The sequence below is a fragment of the Arachis ipaensis genome, chromosome B5 (assembly GCF_059453495.1).
Source record: "Arachis ipaensis isolate K30076 ecotype BB chromosome B5, ASM5945349v1, whole genome shotgun sequence".
Classification (NCBI taxonomy): domain Eukaryota; kingdom Viridiplantae; phylum Streptophyta; class Magnoliopsida; order Fabales; family Fabaceae; genus Arachis; species Arachis ipaensis.
This window is the reverse complement of record NC_142440.1, coordinates 132593034-132606326: the sequence shown is the minus strand read 5'-3', so window position 1 is coordinate 132606326 and position 13293 is coordinate 132593034. Positions and strand designations below refer to the sequence as shown.

At 37.9% G+C, this 13293-nt stretch overlaps 3 protein-coding genes across 4 annotated transcripts; 1 reads left to right on the top strand and 2 right to left on the bottom strand.

Annotated features, from left to right (window-relative positions):
- Positions 1-323: 323 nt before the first annotated feature.
- On the top strand, positions 324-1841 carry LOC148565825 (uncharacterized). The gene is made up of 2 exons (XM_088487249.1): positions 324-735; positions 832-1841. The coding sequence occupies exons 1-2, from the start codon at positions 324-326 to the stop codon at positions 1839-1841; spliced, it is 1422 nt and encodes a 473-aa protein (XP_088343375.1).
- Positions 1842-4391: 2550 nt separating this feature from the next.
- On the bottom strand, positions 4392-5120 carry LOC107641008 (uncharacterized). Its single transcript, XM_016344515.2, has 2 exons — positions 4806-5120; positions 4392-4697 (listed from the first exon to the last, which is right to left on the bottom strand). Exons 1-2 carry the CDS (start codon positions 5118-5120, stop codon positions 4392-4394), a joined length of 621 nt encoding a protein of 206 aa, XP_016200001.2.
- Positions 5121-5989: 869 nt separating this feature from the next.
- Positions 5990-9074, bottom strand: LOC107643987 ((S)-8-oxocitronellyl enol synthase CYC2). 2 transcript variants are annotated; one of them, XR_015883433.1, is made up of 4 exons: positions 8717-9003; positions 7456-8629; positions 7008-7060; positions 5990-6251 (listed from the first exon to the last, which is right to left on the bottom strand). XR_015883433.1 is itself a non-coding variant. In XM_016347750.3 (3 exons), the coding sequence occupies exons 1-2, from the start codon at positions 8753-8755 to the stop codon at positions 7496-7498; spliced, it is 1173 nt and encodes a 390-aa protein (XP_016203236.1). In that variant the 5' UTR covers positions 8756-9074; the 3' UTR covers positions 6827-7060; positions 7456-7495. The 2 variants fall into 2 exon arrangements, 1 of the variants encoding a protein (XP_016203236.1); XM_016347750.3 differs by lacking the exon at positions 5990-6251 and having other exon boundaries at positions 6827-7060; positions 8717-9074.
- Positions 9075-13293: the final 4219 nt, after the last annotated feature.

Genomic DNA, 13293 nt, shown 5'->3' with positions numbered 1-13293 from the left:
TCAACTTCCGTCTACACATCACATCTTAAAGAACTAACGTATCGCGTTACTACGTCTACAAGTCGCACGTGATATCAAAACAATTCTCGAGTCTACTCAGAAGAATACAGGATCTTAGAAAGGAGAGACGAATGTCAAAGACAATACTCATAGATTTGAAAGAATATATCCAATCCCAGATAAACAAGGATGTTCAAGCAATGAAGTTTTCTAGACATAATTCAATTGACAACTTCAAAGGTAACCCTTAGATCAAAGAAGTTCAACAGGATCAACAAGAAGATAACCAGCGCATCAGCTTGAAACAAACTCAAACTGAGTCGATGAAGTATGAGGTTTACGATGAGGGTGTGTATCGTGATGAAGATAGGCAGGGAGAAGATGAGGTGATGGAAGGTCAGTACAGTGGTAATAGAGAAGTGGGTCAAGACAAGGGTAATGTTGATTCTGAGGTGCATGATGAAAACAACAATAGTGTTAAGACCAATGCTGCACATGAAATCAATGAGGAGCAAAATTGGGAGAGCCAAGCGGCAGTAGTTGGTGACTCAACCACCGAGGATGTCGGTAGATATGGTAGAAAGAGAATTAGAAAGAAACATGTAAGGCCACCACCATCGAGAACCACCAAAGTAGTAGGGGAACCACCAGTTGAAGAAGCTAGAGGAGAAGCAGAATCTGCGCAGAATGTGTCAAATGAACATGTGAATCCACATGTTGAACCTGCAGTAGAAGGTAATTTTATTTAAAAAATTATGCAATTTAGGTTTCATAAAAATACTAAACTGTTATGTTGTTAACAACAAATTATTTTATTTTATGTTATTGTAGAAGAGAATCATAATGAGGAGGGAGACGGTAATTTAAGACAATCAGGGAGAAGGAAGAGACACTCAAGGCCACAACCATCAGGTCAGAGAATTATTCCTCCCAGGGACAATGAGGCCCCAACAGTGATTGTGCCTGTACATGAGGGTAATGCTGATGGAGTTGATAAGGGTGGGGAAAATGAGTTCCAGTACGAATCTGAGGATCTTCACAGTTTACCTGAATCAGATGATGAAAACGGGGTTCTGGTATTTCCACAACACAATCCTAAAGCACGGTATGGCCAAGTTAGACTCGAGCTGGGCATGGATTTTGCAACGATGCAAGAGTTCAAGGATGCTGTTAAGAAGTTTAACATCCAAATGGGGAGAGAAGTGTTCTTTCTAAAGGTGGAGCCTTTAAGATGCAGAGTTATTTGTTATAATCAAGATTGTCCGTGGGAGGTGTACTGTTCAAGGAGAAATTTTCCACCAAGTTTTCAAATCAAGACGCTAGTTGATGAGCACACATGTCCAAGGAGTAACAAATCTAGATCAGTAACCTGTAAATGGGTGGCTGGAGAATTAGTTAACAAGCTTAGAATTTCTCCTAATTTGATACAAAGGGAAGCAGAAGAGTGGTTCAAGGTAGAATATGACATACGTGTTGGTGAGCGAATGATGTATAGGGCAATGGAGATGGCAAAGGACATCATTGAGGGGACGGAGAAGGAACAGTATGGAAAGCTACGCAATTATTTATCAGAGCTTCTTAAGGCTAATCCTGGTTCTACATGTACTATGAGCACACATCCACAGCCAGAGGGTTTGCCTAAGTTCAGAAGTTTATATATATGCTTAGAGGCATGTAAGAGAGGATTTAAATATGGTTGTAGGCCTTTTATTTGCCTTGATGAAACCTTTCTTAAGGGGTATTTTGGGGGTCAACTACTCACAGCTATAGGTCAAGACGCCAATAATCATCTATTTCCTATAGCATATGCTGTGGTTGATGCTGAAACAAAAGAAAATTAGAAATGGTTCTTGCATTTACTTCATGAAGATATCGGGGATTACAAGGAATTTGGGTGGAACTTCATGAGTGACAAGCAAAAGGTAATTTATAAATTTTGTCCAACTTACTTATTTGTATTTATGCACCTATGTTGTACTGTTGAATGTTGTACTATTGAATGTTGGGTTTTCGCCTTGTGGTTTAGGGACTGGTTCCAGCACTCCAAGAAGTCATGCCAAGAGTTTCACATAGATTTTGTGTGATGCACATGTGGCAGAACTTGAACAAGAGATGGAAGGACAAAGAGTTAAAAGGAGCTCTATAGCAGTGTGCTCGGGCAATGACAGACTTGGAATTCAAGAATGCAATGGTATATGTCAAGCGGATGAATGTAGGAGCTTGGGAATACCTGTCAAGTTATGAACAATCATCATGGTCGAAATCAGGATTTTCTGAATGGCCTAAAGTGGATAATGTTACCAACAACAATGCTGAATCATTTAATGCAACAATAGTGGACATGAGGGGAAAAAGTATCTTAACAATGCTAGAAGAGATGAGGTTCTACATCATGAGGGTTATGGCACAGCACAAAGATGCTTTATCATCATACACAGGAAAGCTGGCACCTATTCAGATGAGTAGGCTGGAAAAGGAGAAAAAAGAGGGTAATTACTGGGAGGCCCAGTGGGTTGGGGACGATGAGCATAACATATTTGAGGTGAGGAGACATGGACACAGGGTTACTGTTAACACTCTAGAAAGAACATGTACCTGCAGAAAGTGGCAACTGACTGGATTGCCCTGTTGTCATGGAGTGGCTGCTATCCAAAGGAAGAATCACCGGCCTGAAGACTATGTGCATCACTGGTTGTGTATGGAGCACTACAACAGGGCATATCAGTTCCACATTAACTCTGTACCCAGTGAAGAGTATTGGGTTGACTATGAAGGTTATCCTTGTCTACCTCCTCCATACAAAAGACCAATCGGAAGACCTACAAAAAAGAGGGCACAACATGAATCTGAGCGTCAGGATAATAGCCAATACAAAATGCCGCGAAAGTATGGTCAAACAACTTGTAATTGGTGCAAAAAAGTAAACACCTCACTTGATATTAACCCATTGGTTTTGTAATCTAAATCAGTGTATACATGACTTGTTACATTTGTATTTTAAATGTCTACTAACCTGTTGTATATGCTGCAGCAAGGACACAATGCAATGACATGTGAAGAAAAGAAAAAAAGTCTTAGGGGACAAACTAGTCAAGCAGCCGAAACTTTATCAGGAGCAGCAAATGAACAAGAAGATGCTGCTGATCTATCAGATAGAGAGCAAAAAATGTACTATGAGGAGACTCTTGAGGCAGCAGATGAACAACAAGTTACACAAGGGCACCCCCAATCTCAAACTGATAATGAGGTTAGCTTCATAGTTACACATTTGTACTTGTTTTTTCTGCAACATACACAGACTTCTGGAATTTGTGTTTTGATTTTGTAGCAAGCCCAAGGGTTGGAATCAAACCCTGCAGCAGCATCTGATTCAACCATTGCTATCAACAAGTCAGCTCCACCAAAGGTTGCTGCTGCTCCAAGACTCGTGAGGAGGGGTGCATCTAGTGCTAGGGCAAAGATCCCTATTATGAGGCCACCATGCACTACTGCACTAGCACATGATCCAATTAGGCCACCACAGGTCAGGCCCGGTGTGGCTGTTGCTCCAACTCCAAGGGCTACCTCAGTGAGGCCCAATGTACCTTTTAGACCACCACAGGTCAGGCCCAATGTGGCTGGAAGGCCCAATATTCCTGTGAAGCCCAATACTTCAGCCCAAGTGCATGTGCCAAATTCTAGCTCCAGTGCTCCCTCATTGGTTTCTCACCAAACAATGAATGCAGCAAGCAAGGGTACCACAAAGAGATTCATGGAGTTTATGCCCACACCTGCACCTTCAAAGCCTTCACAAAAACCAAAGAAGAAGCCATGATGAATGTGTTGTTTTATGGTCTGTTGACATTGTAGAACTGATTTAGGAAACCTTTGTTTTGAGTGTTAATGAGCTTTTTGGCTGACTTGTTTAAGTTGTTTTCAGAGTTATTGAACTAAGTTGTGTTTGACTCTGTTTAGTACTTTTTATTTTCAGAGTTATTGAACTCTGTTGTCTTGTTTAAGTTGTGTTCAGAGTTATTGTCACTTGATCACAGGTTATGCTTGAATTACAAGAACAGTTTATTTACTTTTTGGGGATTGCTATAAATGTTATGTAACCTGTTATGGTCAATGTGATCAGATTTAGTAGTACATATAAATGTTAATTACCAAGTTTGTACTACAAGTATTCTATTTGGTTTTACTGCACTTTGCAAAACACAACACATATCAGGTTCTCATCAAATTTATAGTCCAATAATTTGGTACACTCTTAATACACATCAGGTTTCATGAAAACACAATACAAGAGTTATGATTCCCTATTTCAATCAAATTTGGCACATTCACAGTTATCAAAATACACACTAATTATTCACATTTACTCTTCATCCACTATTTAATATTAGTCCAACTCAGTTCTTAAACAGAGCAAAGAAATTGATGAAGACACCAATTGCAACCCCAATGCACATCATGATTAGAAGAATTTCAATCCTCCTCAATTTCTCCTTCAATTCTTTTGTAAGAATAGGTAGCACCATGGGGTCAATGTCCTCGTACTGCACTGATTCGGACAGCTTCCTAGTGCTCTTCTGTTTGAGTTTTCCACCTGAAGATAGCCTGGGTTTGCTGTTCCAAGAACATTCCTCCTCTTCAACCATGTCTTGCTCTTCCAATTCATCAATCCATTGAAAATATTTGCAATCCTGATTTTTATTCTGTCAAGAACAAAAATTGAAAACCCATGAAGAACAGATCAATCATAACGTGCGAAACACATATTAAAGTGCAAAACCTATTAGAGGGCAAAACCCAGTCATGCTTACCTTCCATAGTGGGCACCGAAAGAACCACCTCCCTGGGTTAGCATTCGTCTTCGATCTCAGAGCAACAACACCAAGAGAACAGTGACACATACCGTCGTAATACTTCATACCAGAGTCTTCGCACTTATCGTTGCCGCCTTCTATCATTGACGCAGACCTTCGCTTCATACCTGCTGCATCCATGGTTAAACGGCTCTTCAGATGCATCACGTTCTCATTTTGCAATTGGGAATTAGGGTTATTATAATTGGGAAATTTGGGAACGGGTCCAGGTAAGCTTTCCTTTTGCCACACAAGCTTTTCCGTTTGCCACATCACACACTTCCGTCAACGGAGAAAGCATCACTTGCCGGACGGGCATTTGGTGCACGTTTTTAAATTATCCAACGATATTTTTGTCGATAATAAAAGTGAGGGGCATTATTGTCAGCGTTTACAAAATCTGGGGGTATAATTAGTGGTTAACCCTTAAAATAAATACATTGATACGTTTACTTTAAAAGCATGTAATACTCCAAAAAGATAACAATTATTTAATATTTCTAGTGCTTTTTTATAGTCTTCATTTGTTTTCATTCATGTTATTATAATCTTCATTTGTTTTGTCCATGCATCGTGTAGGTATGTTGCTAATGTTATTATAATCTTCATTTGTTTTGTTCATGCATCGTGTAGGTATGTTGCTAGTGCACAATAAAAAGAAACATCCCGGTGAGAACAAAGAAACATCTATAAAACGAATATATAAATGATAGTATATTTTTTCATAAAAAAAAATTTGTATATTTTTTTTGGGTTTGGCAGAGAAGGGGGGGAGGGGGTTGGGTTTGAGGTGCAAGTATAAACACGTCTGTTATATGATATAGAATGTGGAAGGTTTTTGTGGTTTTTGGACATGTAAGTAGATGTTTCTTTTGTGCTTTATATGTTGTTTCTTTCTGTGCGAGGGTGTGGAAAATTGAAATTAAAATGCTCTCTTTACATTGCATATAAGATTTGTTCACATCAGCTAATGTCTGATGGTGTACATGTTTGGTGCCTGTGCTTGTATGCAAACATTACAAATCATGTAATAAACAATGAAATTACTATTTACCTTCATTAAAAAGATAAAATCTCATTCATCATCCAAAGATAATCATGAAGAACAATCAAGAGGAGGGTCGAAAGACTGAATAAGAGGATTTTGAAGCTTAATTAGGTTCTCAGAAATTTAAATATATCATTTATATATGTATACAAACTGTACATGTCATTGAGATAAATCAAGGTTCCTGATATGTGAACTGTAACGAATTCATACAAATCATTAATCATAGTCATAGATATAAGGAAATGGCTAATGAATGTGGAAAGTGAGATCCCCAAAGGTGTTCTCGCCACTGTATGTTACATAAAGAAAGCCATCTTCATCCTTCTCTTCATATATGGTAGACATTATTGCTCCTGTAGGAGAAAGTACATTGTCCACTAAAATGAAGATGGCCTTTTCAGCACTTAACTATGATATTATTACCAAAAGAGTATATAACTAATACTCCACCTTAAATTTGTCATATTATCGGCTAAACAAAGCAAATCAATGACCATGATCACTGCCTAAGAACTAAGATGGTAATACACAATTCAAATGCAGTTCAGCAAGAATTAATTCAGGTCCTATCACAATATAGAAGTATATTTGCAAATATAAGCATTATAGTTTTAATTCCCACCAGATTATGAATGAGTCTTTAAGATAACTCAAAAATTACTTACCGATAGCAATTATCTTAACTAGAGTTAATAGTCTATCATGCCAAATCAGTACGTTATTTTGATCAATTTGGTGCATAACATAACAGAACACTACAACATGGTTTTGATCAATTCAAGCCATTGATTAACAAGTATAGAATAAATTTGAAATTACATACCCAATTTAGAATAGTTGAACAAGACAAAGAATATGTCCGAATCCTTATATTATCTTTTATTTTAAACGCATATTGCACATTATTCTAACACGGCCAAACAGAGAATTGACTGATATAAACTTCATTCAAAATTTTATATGGATGGCATACAGGATACAAACAATCAAGTCAACAGCAATAAAAATTTATTAATGGTATAAGCTTTCCTTTGAATTTCATACAACTGAAACAGAAATTATTTATCTGATGATTCCAACTAGAAGGAAAACTATAAACAACATCTTACTTCTTCTTGTCAATACTTGGGATGTCACTTATTTCCGCCTTTTCAACAATCACCTTCAGACACATCCAGATATAATTAGCACAAAGGATGTATTCAGTTACATACATGTAAATGCAGGAGCCAAAACGTTGCACACTTGACAGATATAGTATTAATGGGTATCTACATTAATTGTTAAAATCAACCTATATCTAACATCTACACACATCAGAGTAAAATAAAATATGAAAATGCAGAAAGAAAATAAAATAAGAAGATTATGCTTTGGAACTTTACAATTCAAAGCCAAATAACTTTTCAATTCACCTTTTTCATTTGACTAGTGATCACCAATTGTAGGTTTTGTTTTTGAAATATCAAAACCTTTTATGCTACCAAGTAGAAAGAGAAACAGAAGAACAGAACATGAACAATGAATCATACAGAGTGACTTATTCCACACACAGACCTGAAAGTTTAGGAAGCAAGATACATGGATATTGAAGAATTCAAGGCACAATCTTGAAAGCTCTGGTCTTATCAATCCAGCTAATGAAGGAATTCTTGGAGTTCCTGAAACCCAAGAAGCCATGCTCTTTGGACTTGTTCATGCTATCCAAAAGGCCAGCGCCACCGAACATCACATCCACAAACCACCAATCAGCAACCTCTTCAAGTTTGGTGGGAGAAAGCTGATTCTCTCTAACAATCTCATCCCACACAGGGCCCTTATCCCTCATCATCTCCGACAACTTGAGTCTCTCGGAACCCTCATCGAAGCCATACTCGGTGATCCCATACTGCTCCGCCAGCACCTTCCACAGATGCTTCCACTTGAACACATCCCCGTTGCTGCAATTGAACGCCTCGTTCCTCGCGTACGCGTCCACCGCCGCCCATATATGCTGCTCCGCGATCAAATCAGCATCCGACGCCGTCGTGTAATCCTCCCACGCCGATTTGGTTCCAGGGAATCTCAACGGAACCCTCTCGTGCTTGCAAATCGCCGCGTACACGCACAGGGTTCCCACCATGTTCATCAAGCTGTAAGGTGAGAATCCGAAGATCACTTGTGGCCGGTGAACCGACCAAGAAACACCGTCCTTCGTCTGCGTCTCTTCGTACAAGATGTCTTCCTGAGTGTAATAGAAATTGGGGGCCTTGAGTCGCGGCAGATCCTCCGTGAACGGCGGCTCGTGGGGTTGGATCTTGCCGAAGAGCTCGAAGGGACCTAGGTAGTGCTTGCCACCAGTCTGGAGGGACACGTGGCGGAGATTGGGGGCGTTGGGGATAACGGCTTGGAGGACGTTCCTGAGCATGGCGCCGTTAACCTGGCAATTCTCGGCTTCGGTGGGGCGTCTAGTCCATGAGACGTAGAAGATGTGTGTGACGTCTGTTAGGGCGGAGAGCTTCGATTGGGTGTCGTTGGGATCGGAGATGTCGCACTGGATGTATTCGATTGGGTGATCGACGTTCCAGGATGGACGGGGCCGCCGGGCAACGCCGTAGACCTTCCATGGACCGCCGGGGGTATCGGCGAGAGGGAGAATCTCGGCGAGGCTGTTGCCGACTATGCCGGTGACGCCGATGATCAGACCCACGCTTTGGAAGCTTCGCGGAGGTTCGTCGTCTTCGAATTTTTTCTGCAGCACGATAATACAAAAAATATTAATAATGATAATTAATAAATAAGTAAAAAGAAAAGGAAAATATGGAGTGTTTGCTGTTGCCTTGGCAGCACCGATAGCTCCAGCCCACCACCAACTCATGGTGTTATGCTATGTTGAATGAGGGAGGGAAGAGGGAAGCAGATATAAGGAGCCTTTGATTTATGAGCTCCGTTTGTGTTTCAGATTCAAATAGAAAGTAGAAACCTCATTATTTACAAACCCCATCGTCATCCCCATCCCCATCATTATTCATTTTTGTTATTACCGCTACTCTGTCTTGCTGTGTAAACTTATGTACACCCTTTTTTTTACTGTTTGTGTTTTTTTTTTTTTTTCGTTTTTTTTTTATTACAGATCCTACTTCTCATTATTTAATATTTATGGACTCAGTCTCACACTTTTAAAGTTTTACTTTAGCACTCCGTGTCTAAATTAGACATCAATTTAATTTGGTAAATAAAATAACGATATTTTTTATATCATTAAGCCGCACACGACAACGTTGCAGATCCATACATTCTGGCATGCTTATCAAAAACATCTAAATGTTATTAAAATATTTGGTAGGGTTTGAGCACTAAGTTTGAACCCAAATATCATTATCATTGATTTAGTTTCTTAAATGTTCGGGGTGAATATTTTTATTAATACAATTAATATTTTTAATTAATATCTTATTTTTATATTATTAAAATTTAAAATTTAATAATATTCTTTTAATATAATATATAAAAATATTTTGTTAATTAAATAATAATAAAAAATAGTAAATTTTACTAGTTATATAATATAAAAATAACGTATTAAATTATTAATAAATATTATAAGATTTTTATTATTATATTAAATCAATTGGCACTCCAAATTGGGCAATTGCAACCATTTAGTTTTTCTTATATGCAAGTGCATTTTGTATATTATGTAAACCGTTATTGTTGTAGCAATTTCAAAAAGAGGATGCTGCTATAAAGATACAGAAAACGTTTTTTTTTTAAATATTTTTAATAATTAAAAATTTAATATATATAATTACTTAAATTATATTATTTTTGTTAAAATTTGGTCAGACAAATTAATTTAATCGAAAAATAGTGAATTAAATTTTGAATTTGTCTAAATTAATATTATTTTTTATAAAAAATGACTACAATATCTCTATTATATAAAATTATTAAAATACTCTTATTATATATTAATTTTGAGAATCCTAAATTATAGCCCTTTTCTTCTCTATCGTTATAGGGTTAAAATTTATCTTCTCTATCGTTATAGGGTTAAAATTTAAAGTTTTCAAAATATATATATATATATATATATATATATATATATATATATATATATATATATATATATATAATAGGGATATTTTAGTTACATTTTATAATAGGGATATTGTGGTAATTTTTTATAAAAAATATTAATTTATACCGGCTCAAAATTTAATTTATTAATTTTTTACTAAATTGATTTGTCTGGTCTAATTTAAAAAAAAATAATACAATTTAATTTATTTTATGTGTTAAATTTTAGTTTTTAAAAAACATCGTTAAAAAAAGACATTTTTAACATCTTTATTTAAGTGACTCCCTTTCAAAAAACAAACATAATCTATTTTAACACGTCGCGGATTACGCATAAGTTATAATAGAGCATAAATAACTTTCGTCACCAGGTTTTCGCAACCAAGCCTTTTTTTTATTTCTTTCTGAAGGGCTTGCGGTTCACTACACCAAAGACTTTAAGGTAGCGTTTGTTTTGAGGTACTGAGACAGAGACAGAGAGACTGAGATTCAATATCATGTTTGTTAGTTCAGAAACTGATACTAAATTTTCTGTCTCTGTCTCCAAAATTTTAGTATTTCAGTACCTCCAAAAGGTAGGGACACAGGGGACTAAAATTTTTAAAGATAGAGACTGAAACTTTAATGATATTTTATACCTAAAATATCCTCTTTAATTAATTAATTCCAATTTTACCCTTCGTGCAAATTAAATTAGAGTTTCATTCTTGTTTCAATTTCTGTCTCTCATTTTGCACCAAACAGAATACTGAGATTTATTTCAATCTCTGTCTCTTAGTCTCTGTCTCTTAGTCTCAATCTTTTCGTCTCTGTCTCTCCACCAAACGCTACCTAAGTGAACTGTTGAAGTTGTTGAGAGAGTACCAAATGTTGACGAAGATTACCGACTTTTGGTGGATGCAGAACCAACGAGTCTTTAAGTAAGTGGGTGAACAGTGTAACAAGTCTAAGGTTACAGAAGCATTCGCCAACTTTGATAGGTAAACGCATTGCAAGCAAATAGAGCAGAGAGCTTATCATCTGTTTCTATTATATTAGAGTCGCGAGCTTGTTGTAGTCGGTCCATGAAGGGAGAACTTGCTACTTACTTGCTATATCCTCGTGTTCTTGCACGACTCGTTCTTCGAGCCCTACTTCAAGGTTCAAGGGCTTCCTGTTCGTTCTACTGTCTAAAAAAAGGCCGTATGGAGTATGGCCAAGTGGTAAGGCATCGGTTTTTGGTACCGACATGCAGAGGTTCGAATCCTTTTACTCCAGATTGTGAACACCCGATTGAGTCTGTTAAGAATGAGCTGTCGACTACAGGGGAAGCGGCTGATTGCTGTCCCTGAGCCCAACCCGGGAGGAATGCATGGTTCCCTGGCGCTTCATGGGCTTGCTTTCTTAATGCATTCGCAATCCCCCTCACTCTTATCTAAACCTCCCCCGCTCCCCATACGAATTTGAACTACGATCCCCTGGAGCAAAACGAACGCTGTGGATACAGTTTTGAATGCTATCATCGAAGGTGTCAAAAAATTTTACGGTAACACATGAATTTTCCTGCCAGAAAACTAGACATATTTAAAAAGAGTAGAGCAGGTCATTCATTGAAAATCCGGCGGGTCTATGTTAAATGATATTTTTTTTGGATATTACGGAGTATGGCTTTGTCAGTCATTATTTTCACGAGGCATAAAATATCCCATATTCTATTGAGGGCCAGGGGATGGCGGATAAAGAAAGATGGATAGTAAGGATTGCGTAATATCAATTTTTCGGCCTCGCTTAGGTTCCTCTCAATTCTCCCCGAATTTGAGGCTTTGACTTGGAGATGAATTCTTTGGCCGTACCTTTTGCGATCGTTACACTCGGTCGTTCATGCTGGGACCAAAGAAAAGTAGAAGCCTCAACCATGTGTGTCGAAGGCATTATAACTACAGTATGTGACCCCCCAAAATCAACATCTATATCCCGTCGCTACCCTTTCAGCCCTTTAAATGTTCATCTTCCTGCATGAGGGTGATCGGCGTTCTCGTTCACCAAGTCAACCGAGTAGCTCATGGGAAGGAGCATGTGAGGGAGAAGGACAAAACTTTGTCTCTTCGAACGAAGCTTTGGTTTCCTTTTTTACTATGTAACACCTCCTCATCAACAGACATTTCCCAAATAACCCTTCATTCCAGGAAAAACTAATGGTTGTTAACACCTCCTCATCAATAGACGTAGGGGTTTAGAAGGAGACAAAACCAACACGAAATCGCTTTTGGTTATCGCGGATTAGGAGCAACAATCAAGGGGATAAACCACTTCAACACATCGCGGTTTACGCACACAGAGTAGCCCAAATTTGCCATTACTTGCAGTGAATTATGCGTAAAGGTTTATGTTGAGAAACTACGACTAATTGTCGCGGTTTACTTGCTTTTTCTATATAAAACCGTGATAACTTGAAACAGATTCTTCATTTGGAGAAATCTTTGAGAGTTTTGTGGAGAGAACCGCGAGAATGACATAGTTGTGGGGCCATGGTAGAGGAATGAGATCATCTCTATCGACTCAATGGTGGTCAATTAACAAAGAGATGGGCAAATATTTTTATTGATTAGAAGTAGAATTATAGTGATAGTGACAAAGTTCATGATATATTGTTAGATATGCTATTTTTGTTAGGTATTAGTGATTTTGTTAAGTATATTGTGTAGTTTTTTATGTTAGGTTTGGTGATTTGTTGTTTTTGGAACTTTTAATCGTGATTGGATGACATTGTAATTAGAGTCAACTTTTTACTTTGTGATGAAACCCACTAGATGTATATACAGCATTAGAAGACAACAGAACATGCTTCTTCATGATCGAGTCATTGTGTATTTGGTGATCGCTGGGTTGTACCACTTGACGAGGATGAATAACCATTGGTTCAGGCTGAATGAGTCTTTGCTCAGTGCATTCATTGAGAGGTATCATCCTAAAATACACACCTTTCATATGCCATTTGGAGAGTACACTATCACCTTACAAGACGTGGAGTACCACTTGAGGTCGCCTATCGATGGCGAGGCGGTTAGCGGGTGACTCACAGACTTCCCACAGTTCATTCTTGACGGAAAGCCAGTGTAGGAATGGTTTGAGGAGCTTTTGGGTGAGCTTCCGCCGCCGAACAAGGTAAAGCAAATGACAGTGTATTTGACGTGGTTCCATGAGCGGTTCAGAGTCCTGCTAGCCGATACTACTAAGGAGACAGTGCACATATACGCACAGGCCTATATTATGATATTACTTTCTACTCAGTTGTTCGGTGACAAGAATGGAAATCGGGTTCACCTTCGGTGGTTGCCGTTTGTGGCAAAGCTAGAA